Source organism: Plecotus auritus, assembly GCF_963455305.1.
Source record: "Plecotus auritus genome assembly, chromosome: 7".
Classification (NCBI taxonomy): Eukaryota; Metazoa; Chordata; class Mammalia; order Chiroptera; family Vespertilionidae; genus Plecotus; species Plecotus auritus.
Genome location: NC_137774.1, coordinates 39,733,413 through 39,746,992, shown reverse-complemented (window position 1 = coordinate 39,746,992; position 13,580 = coordinate 39,733,413). Strand labels below are relative to the sequence as shown.

At 46.3% G+C, this 13,580-nt stretch overlaps 1 protein-coding gene across 1 annotated transcript; it reads right to left on the bottom strand.

Moving 5' to 3' along the window:
• Positions 1-1,361: 1,361 nt before the first annotated feature.
• Positions 1,362-2,288, bottom strand: LOC308253977 (olfactory receptor 1A1-like; the record flags this gene model as incomplete). The annotated part of the gene is made up of 1 exon (XM_080679764.1): positions 1,362-2,288. One exon carries the CDS (start codon positions 2,286-2,288, stop codon positions 1,362-1,364), a length of 927 nt encoding a protein of 308 aa, XP_080535890.1.
• Between the last annotated feature and the right edge of the window lie 11,292 nt (positions 2,289-13,580).

Below are 13,580 nucleotides of genomic sequence, written 5' to 3'. Positions count from 1 at the left end.
ATCAAAACAATTTAAAAAAACCCACCCACCGAAGCAACACTATTGAGAACTCAGACTCCCCAGGAATGAAATTGTGGGTAACATCAGTAAATGAAGACCAATGCCAGTTATTTGACACTCTCGTCAGAGATCTGAGCATCAGCCATGTGGTCAGCCCTTTCTTAGCTCCTATGTTGTGGAAATACCACATTTTGCTTTTTTGTTACCCAATCGAGAGGGTGTAACTTTTTTCTTCAGTTTACATCTCTGGGTCACTTCAACTTCTTTCTTTTGCCACCTTTATTCCTTTTCAGGACACACCTATATATGTAATTCCCTGTGTTTAGTATTCTTGGTTTAAACATATCTAGTGTCATTTGTCTTTCCAGAATGGATCTTAACGGAGATGCCAGATATATAATGGATAGCTAAGGTCCAGTGTAATTATGTATAATCATTGTCATATTACATTTCCAAGACTAATATTTTCATACATTCATTCTGTTTTCTACCAATATTCATTGGATGCACTTATTTGACCAAGATTATAAAAGTAAAGAGATATGTTAAGACAGCTCATGTTAAGTGCGTTTAAGCATAGTAGAGGTGAGAACATAATAGTCCAATCAAAATAACAATTGAATAATGATTTATACCATTCAGCATGAACTATTGTGACCTTATGACAGTGGTGAGGCAGATAATTAGTATTCTTAATATGTAAATAGAGACACTTAGCCTCAGTCTTTTCTCAACTTTACTTTGATAGAGCCATAGCTGAGGCATGAACCCAGTATTTTGTGCTGCAAAACTGCCAAGGGACAATAATGTGTACAAAGTGATAAATTCAATAAGATGTATCATAAATTGTTACAAGATTTCAGAGAATTCCTTTTTCCCCTCTTTTAGTATTCTGTTCCATGGTTCTTTTTTTCTAATTTATCTTTATTGTCAAAAGTATTACAGATGTCCTCCCTTCCCACCCCCCATTGACCCACTTCTACCCACTCCCTTCCCTCTCCAGGCCTTTACCCCACTGTTGTCTGTGCCCATCGGTTATGCATATATGCATATAAGGCCTTTGGCTGATCTCTTCCCCCCTCCCCTTCTCTCTGAGAATCCTCAGTCTGTTGCATGCTTCCAAGTCTCTGGGTCTATTTGGTTTGTCAAATTATTTTGTTCATTAAATTCCACATATAAGTGAGATCATGTGATACTTGTCTATCTCTGAGTGGCTTATTTCACTTAGCAAAATACTCTCAGCAGAGAAGAATTTCTAACTAGAAAGATGAAAGGCAGTTTCTTAGAGGGGGAGACATTGGAGATTGATTTCCAGGTGCCTGCTAATGGTGACTACAGTCTCCAATACGACCTCACATTGGTTACAGGGAGATTCTCTTGCTGACGAGTTTCCCCAGGGCAGCCTTCATGTTCTGATTTCTCAGACTGTAGATGAAAGGATTTAACATTGGAGTCACTGCCATGTACATCACAGTTATCACAGCATCCTTTAGACTGTAGCTAGTCAGAGGGTGGAAATACATGCCCATGACTGTCCCATAATACAAAGAAACAACTGTGAGGTGGGAACCACAGGTGGAGAAGGCTTTGCACACACCCTTGGTGGATGGAACATGTAAGACTATGGAAAAGACCCGAACATAGGAGATGATGATACATAGCAATGGCACAGAGAAAACACCAACCCCGAGGTACATCATCTTCACATTAAAGTAGATGTCAAAGCAGGACAGCTTGAGCAAAGGGGTAATGTCACAGTAGAATTTGGCCACTTCCTGGTTGCCACAGAAGGACAGGCCAGCTGTGAGCAGAGTATGGGGGAGGGCATTAGTGTTTCCAACCACCCAAGACCCAACAACTAGCAGGACACAAGTTCGTGAGCTCATAATCTTTGTGTAATGAAGTGGCCGGCTGATGGCCACAGCACGATCATATGCCATTGCAGCCAGGATATAGCTATCTGTGTTACCCAAAGCAATCATGAAACACATCTGTGTCAGGCATCCCCCAAAGGAGATGGTTTTGGTGTTCAAGAGATGGTTGGCTAGCATCTTTGGGATGGTTACAGAGGAGAAGATGTCAACAAAGGAGAGGTTAGCAAGGAGAAAATACATAGGGTGGTGAAGGCGAATGTCAGAGCAAATGGCCAAGATGATGACCCAGTTTCCAATCAGTGTGATGGGGAAAATGAGCAGGAAGAGGATGAAGAAGAAATCTTCCTGTCCATGCTGACTGCTATCTCCCAGGAGCATAAAATCCAGGGTAGAGGATTGATTTTCTTCCCTCATAATTTTTTTATTAAGATTGGGAAGAGAAATCCAGAATTATTAGTGAAGTTACTGCGTATAATGATTTTCCTTATCCACCAGTTTTGTCTCAATGATAAGTCATCTCTGCAACTGAGTTTACTAAATTCATAGAAAGCCAGAATTTTGGGAAAATATCATTTTTGCTCATTGGGACTAATCGACAGTTAGGCCTGGACACTACACTCATGTCTAAGAAGTGAGCAATTTTTGAATCAGAATTGCCCAACCTCCCCCATCCCAGTGCCATTACCCAACCATAAAGTATTTAATCAATTAACAAGTACTTGATTCTCATATTGCATGAACTAGATACTTTGTTAGGCTTACGGAAAATAGAGCAAAATAGAGCAAATTCACAGAAATCATGATTGTCTTCAATGAAAATTTAAGGCAAACTATAGATAAGCTAATAAAATTCAGGGAGTTTGTTGGATATAAATCAATAATAAAAGCAATACAGCTCCTATTGTTAAGTAACAATAAATTAGAAATTATAATTTAAAAAATTTTCCATTCACACCAGCAAGAGAAACTTTAGATAATCTCAAATAATTCTACCAAAAGAACTTCAAGCCTGGCAATAGAAATATACAGCCTTTGGTTTAATATAAATAAGCATAGGTATTTGGGCATATACGTTAAATGAGTGGTCAGTAAAACACAATTTTAAAAGATAATCTGGTGCAAGGACAACCACATGTAATAAAATGATAAAGAACTGAAAGTGTAAAAAAGAACAGCATTGGAGAAGAAGTGGTTGGTACAATCAATGCGGAGACTGAACAGGAACCAGAGCAGAGAGGCTTCTGAGCACAGGAAGTGAGGATAGAGATCCTCAGTGCAGGATGTCAAGGGTCACAGTGTCATTCCAGGGAGGAAGGATTTTTGCAAAAACCCTAAAGAAAAAGGTAAAGAACCACAGGCCCACAGCGGGAGAGCCAGGAGATGCATCAGCGTGAACTCTAGAGGCAGAGTAAGAGCACCAGCCAATGTTGAGCTGCTGAAAACCCCTCTCCTGGAGAGTGTGTGGTGAGATATCCCTCACTGAGTGTGATGATGCTGAGGACAGTTGGAAGGGGCAGAAGGGCCAGGTGCATTTCCTTGTCATCTGGGACAGCAAACAAGCCAGAGGGGAATCACTGAGCGCTGAGATCCCCAGATAGTTCAGCTCATTCATCAGTGCTTTGACAATGAAATAACATAATTTCCGTAAGAGGGCTACTAGCATGCACCCTTGACTATGGGAACAGAGGAAGGGTTTGTGGCTCCTCTATAAAATAATGCACTTGGGTGAGTGTTAGTGCATTCATGCATCCGTGCATGCACATCCTCCCTTCTCTGCCTCCACACACAATTACTTCAGGAAGTGGAAAGAGATGACCTTCCTCATCCTGTTTTCTTGGACAAATCCCAAGGAGAAGCATTTTCAGGAGGGAAGGATTCATATTCTTTCTCTCTCCCTCCCTTCCTTCCTTTCTCACTCTCTCCTTCCTTTTATCCATCCAACTGTGAGAACATGGGTTCTGGAGCCAGGGTTTGAGATTTGAGTTCTAATTTTGCAACTATCACTCTATGTGACTTTAGGCAATTCAGTTCATCATTTTTCATCTGATAAAAGTGACAAAATAATTCTGCTCACCTCTTGAGGGTTTGTGAGGTTAAAGGAAGTAATGTACAGAGTGCACTTACTGGCTATTTATCCCTTGATGTCACTGTCATAGAAACTCTATTCTCCAATGTCCACAGCCTCTACCTGGGGAGCCCCTTAGATGCTGTCAGAAAGGGTCTTGGTCCTGCAGCCTTTACGTCTCCTCCACAAATGGCGAGTTTACAGCCAGCTGTCTAGCACCTGTTAGCATTCCTCTTGGGTAGCAGCCATGCTGGAGAAAGTTCCAGTAGTAGGTTTGGAGCTTGGGTCCTTTGATCCTGTGGCAAAGGAGATAAGACTAGGATGATTTGGAAAGAGGAGCCCCAAGTATCCCAACCCCACATTAGGGTGGAACAGCGGAGGGGCTGTCCTGGATAGAGCCTGACAGTATGGATTCTAGTTTCCTCCTCAAGGAACTGAGGTGGTCACAGCATAGAGGAAATTCGGAATTATCCACCAGGTTATAAAGCCTCCTGAAACATGACTCCCACAAGTCTTTATTCTGGCCACAGTCAGATTAATTGTTGAAGCTCATTATATACTTCTATAGCTGTCCCCTGAGGGCACATAGTGCTTCTCAAGAGTAATAGTTTCCAGAGTTATTTTCTAGAAGGAAGAATAGGCAAGAGGGTTTCTAAGGTGTGTATCTCCAGGGTTCAAGCTCTGAGCTGCCCTATTCAAGCCTTTTTGTTGGAATGTGGGCCACTCACCTCTGCTGTTTGGCACAAACTGGAACCACCCATGGGATACAAGGACTGTGGAACAATTTTGCTCCTGGTCATGCTTGCAGCCTACACTGAAGCCTGAGTAGTGTTAATTGTGGCAAAGAAAAATAACTTTATTTCATCTTCCTTAGGATTCTACCTGATAAGTTTAGCTACAAGTTATTTGAGACACCCTAAAATGATCCACAGACACCCCCAGAACTCTTTGTCTCATGCACTCCTCATTGGCCAACTCCTTGCATGCCATCCAATAGGTGATGAATCCTGTGCAGATGGCTTGTGAGCATGTGCAAAAAGCCAGCCCAATTCTGCAAGATGTCACACATTTTAGGGTATCACCTAAGGAAAACAAACAAGATATCCTCAGCTCTTGGCCAGACTTGGCAGGACTGAGAGAAAGCATAGAATCTTATGAATTCACTCCCCACAATGGAACAAGAAGCATGGAGTATGTGTATCCATAGAAAATGTCTGAGAGAGCTTTGGAGTTTCTAGGGGACTGGGTGATGAATGCATTTCTCTCCCAAAGCCAGTCAGTAAAAACTGGAGAGAGTGACTGCTTTTTCAAATGTGAAGACAGAGGGGCGGGGGGCTGCAGAACAGGGTGAAAAGGTGAAGGAAGCCCTGGGTGCTGTGGCTCAGTTGTTTGGGCATCGCAGATGCACCTGAAGGTTGCTGGATGGATTCCAGGTCAGGGCACGTAAAGGGATTGCTAGACTGGTCCCCAGTAGGGTGTGTAGGAGGTGGCCTCTGATACTTGAATCTTACATCAGACTGATGTCTCTCTCTCTCTCTCTAACTCTCTCTCTCTCTCTTTCTCAAAATCAGAAAAAAATATTTTTAAAAAGGTGAAGGGATCAAGAAACAAACCACCCAACCAACAAACAAAAAAAGACCTCATAGACACAGACAATAGGATGGTGATTACTAGAAGGGAAGGGGAATGGGGAAAGGCGGTAGAGAATATAGTGGGGATAAATGGTGATGGAAGGACACTTGACTTAAGGTGGAGAACACAAAATACATATACAAATGATATATTATAGAATTTTACCCGCTAAAAGCTATATAATTTTATTAAGCAAGGCCACTCCAGTAAATTCAATAAAAAAAATCTATAAAATTTCTCTTATAAATGTATTTGATAAACTTGAATGATTTTAAAAGGAATATGTATTTGATTTTCTTTTCTATTTAATTTGGGAGTTAATAAAACCCCCTCCAAGTAACAAATATAAGGTGATCCATGGATTGGAAGATGTCCTTTGTGACACAGATGTGTAAAATGGTGGATCCAAGTTTCTGTGTCCACCTCCAGCCCCTCCTCTCTCCCTCCATTCATGTATAAATGTTTATCTTTGCAAAGTCTCTTTTGACCTTAGATGTGATGTATTGGAGACATCTGTCTATCATGTTGAGCCATCTTGGTGATATGAATCTTTGGTCTTATGAGCAAGTGATCTGCTCATAAGACTGGGGAAATTCACTACAACCTGGGAGGCCTGATGACAGGGACTGTCAGGAGATCAAAGCAGAACCAGTCCTGCTGTCTTTGCACATCTCTCCTTAGAGGTGTGTGTCTGTCAGAGGTTTGTATCCCCTCCCCACACAGTGTGTCTCCCAAGATAGAAGCCCTGCATGCCTCTTTTGTTTTATACTGCACCCTCGGGTTGTTTAAGATCAGGGTGAAAAAGTTAACTTCAAATTCTGAAAAGCATTATTTGGTCTGAGCCCTTGGGTTTGACGAGGCTGCCAGCTCCAGAGTGGATGTCTCTGGTCTTGGGATATGGTGAGACTGTGTGGGAGCATTTAAATGAGTCTTTTGCATACACTTGTGTATACAGAGCTAAGATATGGTTATTCACTGCCTGTCACTGCCCCAAACAAAAACATCCACTGTCCCACTGTAGTACCCCCCTGGAGGCAGACCTCTCAGTGATTACAATGGAACAACTTAACCATGAACTTGACAAGTCAAGGAGTCTGTGTTGGTCACTGAGAATGAATGAAGGGAACAAGACTGTGCTATGGCCATCTGTGGAGATGTCAGCTTACACAAGAGCACAGCCCTGATACCCTCTCCCAGCAACAGCCCACACACTGCAGCACTGAGCTGGAAAAATGGAAAGCTCTTTTTCATGGCAATTATTTCTTGGTAGAAGGAGTGAGTCTATCTTCTTTTGGTCCCATTTAAATCCTTATTTAACTAATAAACATTATTCTTTCTGCCCAGCCCATGTGACTCAGTGGTTTTATGTTGCCCTATGAACCAAAAAGTTCCCAGTTTGACTCCTGGTGAGGGCACATGCTCAGGTTGCTGGCTGGATCCCCATAGGGGGCACGCAGGAGGCAGCCATGGAATGGTTTTCTCTCATCTATGTTTCTATCTCTTCATCCCTCCCCCTTTCTCTGTCACTACAGTCAATAAAACCATATTTTAAAAAACATTTTTCTAAAACCTTAAAAAACCATACATTTTATTACTTAATACATTATGATAAAGAGAAACATCTGCCTTTCATATCTTTATACTATGCATAGTAGACAAAATACTACCCACAGATAAACACTGCCAGTCCAGGAAAAGAAAGATTTTATAGGTGTCTCAGAGATCCAGACATTTCCCTATGGTTTCCAACTCTCATGTCACATTTCTCAAAGTGGTCTACACCCCAAAGTAGTACAAATATTTAATATTGAGGCTTCTTTTTACACATAAAGTTTGCCTCTTAGGGATTTTCCCTCTTAATAAAAATTATTTTCATTCTCACCAAATCACAATCAGTCTTCTCATCTGATTCATTACATATTCAGACAGGAAAGGCCACATGTGCTTCTGTGAAAACCCACAAAATGTAAATCCATGGGGACACTTAGAGATGAGGGACTGTCAGGGGCTGACAGGGAGGGGGAGCAATGACTGGCAACCACCTAGATTGATGTGGATGAAATATTCTGGAGAGGTTTTGTGATATGATGTGATGGTTACCAAAAATTGTGAATGTACTTAATGATGTTGAAATTGGCACTTTGCAAGATCATAGAATTAAATTTTATATAATTTAAGTTAAATTTATTTTTAATAGTATTTTATTAAATTTTATTCAAAATACATTTGATTTTACTCAATAGCATAAGAAAAAACAAATGCAAATATATGTAAGATAAACACAAACATTTTGAAAACTGCTATTATTGGGGAGGGGAAGCCCCCTCTGCCATGGCAGCTGACACAGGCTGCCGCCCAGGATCTGGTACCACAGGCCTCCCAGGAGCTGAGGCGAGTTGCTCACAAGCTGCAGGTGGTTCCACATCTGGAAGTTCAGTGACAGCTGTGCCTGGAGCTCAGGAGAGGGCACCAGAGTTGGCGTTGCCACTTTAGGTGTTTATTCATCCTCCTCCAGAGCTGCTTCTGTAGATCCAGGAAGAGAACATGTTACACCATGACTGCCTTTTGTGTGCCTTCCAAGGAAGGGAACCTCCCATCTCTATCACTGAAGTCCCAGTTCAAGACCCCCCACCCCAGGAAGTCCTCCAGACTGCAGGCTACGGGCCCTGACCTGAGCGACTCTGTGCTCCTGCCTACCCCAGCATCTGGGAGCTCTTCTCTCTGTGGTACAGCCACATGCCCTCCCCGTCACACACTTCCCAAATCCACATGCACAGCTCTATTTCACTCTTCCCAATTTTTCTAGGAGAAGCCCTCAGAACTCTGTCCTCTGGCAGAAATCCGACCATATGTGGGATCCAGGGTTTTCCCAGCTTCTCCAAATCACAGCCCCATACTTCCCTCACGGCTCTGATTCAAAGCACACTCACGTTTTGTGCTGGTCCAGAGGTCCACCCTCCTCTTCAAAACGTGAGAAGATGCAGCAATACATCAAGGAGGTCAGGGGGACGTCACATCAACTGTCCTGTGGACACTACGAGCCTTTGTAGCCTAGTGTGACTGAATCACTCCTGACTAGAAGGCAGGTCGGCAGTGCAGGCTTGGGGTCTGCTCTGTGCATTGGATTATGGTCAGTGCCCATAGATGTGTCTGTACCTGGCAGGGCTTCTCATTTATTTCCTGAATGAATGAGCCCAAACCAGCCCCTCACAGCTGGGTGAGCCTGGGGAACCATTGCACACCCCTGGAATTTCTAATCTGGCTTCACCCAGGCCACGGACCCCTAATGAAATCTCTATCCTCTTTATCAAAAGAGAAAATAGCTTAGCCCAAAGCTCAGAGGAGCAGCTCAAATGATGTTGAGGCTTTGTCAGGGGGAAGAGAATATGGTGAATTAGCACAGCCACACTCCCTCTAGCAGACCTCTCCACTGTCCAGGTACCCAGAGAGCACTTTCCAGAGAGAACCCCCAAGGAGTCCCTACAATAACCCTATGATGCTGGGCCTCTGTTCTCCCCATGCTCAGAGGACCAAACACTCAGAGAGATGCAGTGACCTGAATTCTCACAGCAAGCAGGTGGCTGAGTGGCCACCGTTCTGTGGAGGGGCAGGGCTGACCTGGTACATCGTTGGCCCACCCACGTTGGTTAATAGCAAAAGTTCTGTATTATATTAACACAGAAGGGTGGGTGGGGACGAAGGTAGGGATGCTGCCCAGGAAGGTTAACACCTGGTATTTGATCAATTTGATCAATGCAGTCCTGGGCAGTCTGCATCTTACAGGTCCTTTTTTTGTCTGTGAGGGTCAAGTTTATTTGGAATCCAAGTGAGTGGTCGTGGGCCACTGCTGTTTGGCAGCTGAGGCCCAGGGCTGGGCTGACTGGACTCCATGCTCTGCTCATGATGCCGCCCACGGGAGGCCAGCCCTTGACCTCTGGCCGCTCTGCTGTGAGTCTGGTTACACAGTGGAGCCAGCTCCCCGGGAAAGCAGAGTCCAGGCTCCCAGGAAGGCCACGTCAAGAAGGAGAGTGCAGTTCTCACTGGGAGTGTTAGGGATCCTGAGGACAAAACATACCTTCCATGATTCTCTAGATCAGCACTGCCCGCCTGACCTCCCACCACCAGAGAGTTCTGGTTAATCAGCAGAGTACTTGGGCGCTCCCAGTGGTGGCACCAAGTTAGTTTCCAGGCTGTGAACACATTCACACTTCAGACAGTTTTTCTTTGTGTTTCCAGGGTCGGTCTCTGTACTAAACTGAAATGTTCACAAAATAAGCAGTTGGGCCCTCCTGTGCTTGGCATCAGCAGGGCCACAGGCAGGGCTGGAAGGTGGACTTGAGTGTCCAGTGTTGCAGATGGGGAAGTGCTGGACGTGGGAGGACCCTGGGCTGCCAGCTGGAAGAACTTCAGGTCATTCCACACTACACCTTTGTTGAGGACCCACTGCATGTTCTGCTGGTGCTGGCCCTGCAGACCAGGCAGCTTATGCCCTCCAGGCACTGGCTTTTGGATTTTGGACTTCACGACCTTGTCCTTAGTTTGCTTAGGCAAAAACAGCACCTTCTTATTCTTCTCCTTGGTGAGCCCTGTCATGGACATGGAGGGTATGGATGCACAGCCTGCTGACCTGGAGACAGGGGAAGGTGCACTTGAGTGTGTTCAGTGGTAGCCAGGTCTTTCTTAAACGAGTCTCTCTTTCTGTCTGAGGGCTGGGCTGCCATCCAAAAATCTACCCTAAGCCCCATCAGTTCAGCATCAATGCCCTGCCTGGGGGAGGTGGGTGGTGTGGGCAAGGCCTCTTTGTTGGTCGCAGAGCTGTATGGTGGGATGGACGAAAGCACACTGAAGCCCAAGGGGACCGCATCATCTGTGTCTCCTGATATGGCCGAGGACAGTTCCACTAATCCAAGTTCTGCCACCCCCACGAAGAGAATGAAGTGGAAGTACTCCTGGTTGGGGTTTCTTGGTGAGCATGGCTTCCTTGAGGAGCAGCTGGTGGACGCAGTTGGCCCCCTGATTGTACAGTGTGATTCTCAACACCATGCCCTGCATGTGCTGCATGGCGCTCTGGGCCTCCAGCTTGAGAAACAGGCCCTGCCAGGCCAGGTCGTATAAGAAGTTGTGGAGTGGTAATCAATGGAGGGCAGGTGCCTGGCGATGGGGTGTTAAACCGGTGGGATGATTAGGAAGAATATGGAGCCCTCCCAGTTGGGCTTCTCATGTGACAGCAGCCCCATGCAGACCCACAGCACAGCGCTGAAGTAGTGCTGTGCCCCTGTCACCACGATCTTCACAGGCTTTGGGGGCTGGGAATTGAGGTGACAGTATCTCTGTATCCATGAGATGATGGTGCTGAAGGCCGCCTGGACCTCAGCCTAGGAGTAGGTGCACACTGCGGGCAGCATGTGTTGCTGCTGGACTCAGACGGGAACTGCCCCAGCCAGTAGGAGACGTTGAGGAGGAGGATGTTCTGAGGCAGCTGGCTGTCAGAGATGAGGAAGTGGTTCAGCTGGTCATACACCGTCTCCCTGGGGATCCGCAGCTGGCTCAGCAGGTCTGGGCAGTGCATTGTCGCCCAGGCTGTTGTCCTGCTTGCTACTGGCTGTGCCACCTGCCGCTCCTTCAGGGACATGCTGTAGTCCAAGAGGCCCGCATTCTCCCCCTGGGATCTGGTGGAGGGGATGAGGAGAGACTCAATCTTGGTGATAAGCCCACGGAGTGGCAGTTTCTCAGTGAACATGTTCAGGTTAGAGGTCTCTGCCTCTTGACAATCCCAGGGTTGTGCCAGCTGCTCCCTGAGGCGGCTGTGTGATCTACCACCGAGTCTGAGACACTGTTCCTTGGTTGCTTGGGGCTCGTATTCTCAGGCACGTGGGTTGGACCTGGAGGCTCCTTCTGGCGCTAGCACTGTGGATGCTCTAGCTCTCCATCTGAGAGCTGGGCTGGGACAGGTCATCCAAGTATGGCCTGAGCCAGGGCTTCAGGGTCCTGAGCACGTTCTCATGGGCAACTGTCACTAGGGTTCCCTAGTGAGTCATACAGCAGATCCAGGTCTTCCCCCACCTCGGGGACATTCTCTGAAGACTCCTGCTGCAGGTCAGGTCTTCCTCCAACTCTTGGACCCTGCAAATCCATGCCCCAACTTTCTTGTTGGCAGCTATTTGCGTGGTCATGAATAGCGATCTTACTACTCCTTTGTGCTGCTTCTTGGCTTCTCCCACGTTCAAGTCCTCCTGCTCCTCCTGGTCCTGCCTGAGCCCAGGATCATGGCTGGCCTGCTGCTCAGAGATTTCATGAACACTGGACTTGGCCTGCTGGGTGCTGTCCCTGGGGTCCATGGGCTGGCTGGACAGGGAGGAGATGCTCACCTCGGCCACGTGGGCACCTATGAAAGAGATGACGTGGTCTCCTTGGGCTTCAGTGTGCTTTTGTCCATCCCACCATACAGCTCTGCGACCAACAAAGAGGCCTTGCCCACCCCACCCACCTCCCCCAGGCAGGGCATTGATGCTGAACTGATGGGGCTTAAGGTAGATTTTTGGATGGCAACCCAGCCCTCAGACAGGAAGAGATACTCTGAGAAGAAAGACCTGGCTACCACTGAACACACTCAAGTGCACCTTCCCCTGTCTCCAGGTCAGCAGGCTGTGCAACCATACCCTCCATGTCCATGACAGGGCTCACCAAGGAGAAGAATAAGAGATTATTATGAAACCAAGATGGCGGCATAGGTAAGCACCTAAACTGCTGCCTCGCACAACAATTTCAAAACTACAACTAAAAGACAGAACGGACACCATCCAGAACCACAGGAAAGCTGGCTGAGTGAAAATTCTACACCTAGAAGGAAAGAGAAAAGCTCACAGAGAATTGGAGGTACGGCAAAGGGTCTTTGTGCTCGCAGAGAGGAAGGGCGGCTGAGAGCCTGGCTGACTTTCTCTGGCGGAAGGGGGAAGGAAGCCCCCGATGGCACTGAACCCCAGTTCTGACTGCACTGAACCCTAGTTCCGGGCGAGCCCCTGGGGACCCACGCTCTTACGGGGGGAGTCTGGACTCTCAGGCGGAGACTCGGGAGCTGGGGAAGGCAGAAGTCTGAAGGTGCGTGTGTGCCAGTGCGCACAAAGGCTGTGGAGGTTGCCACAGGCTTTCCCTAGTGGAAGGGAGTCAGAGGCTCCTGACTGCACTGAGCTCCAGTTCTGACTGCAGTGAACCCCAAGTCCAGGGGAGCCCCTGGGGACCCACACTCTTGTGGGGGGAGTCTGGACTCTCGGGCGGAGACTCAGAAGCCGGGGAAGGCAGAGGTCTGAAGGCGAGCATGTGCATGCAAGGGCAAGGCTGACGGGAAGCCAAGACTGAGACTTCACCCCATCCAAGCTGATCACAGAGGCTATTGCAATTTGGCAAGTCTAATCCTATAAGGCTGTCTCCAGCACCGAACTTCTCCAAGCATAGACAAAGCTGATCTTTACAGCCAACTGGCCTGGAGGTCAATTCTTCCCAGTGATACCAACAACAATCAAGACTTAATTACAACAAGGCTATACACAGAGTCCACAAAGGGGTGCACCAAGAGTGTCCACCTCAGGTTAACTGGGGAGGCAGACCCACTGGGCCATATTGGAAACCTAGCACACAAATATACCGTACCAACTCAGGGAAGCAGTGAACATGCGGCGTCAAAGAATCAGATCACAAACGAAAGAAATGGAGGAAAACAAAACGACTGGATATAGAATTCAAAACCACGGATATAAGGCTTTTCAAGAATATCCTAGAAAAGGCCGATAAATATAACGAGACCCTCGAAGATATGAAAAAGGACCAACTAGAAATTAAACATACACTGACTGAAATAAAAAATATTATACAGAGACCCAAAAACAGACTAGAGGAACACAAAAATCAAGTCAAAGAATTGAAATACAAAGAAGCAAAAAACACTCAACCGAAAAATCAAAAAGCAAAAAAAAAAAAAAAATCCAAAAAGTTGAAGATGGTGTAAGAAGACT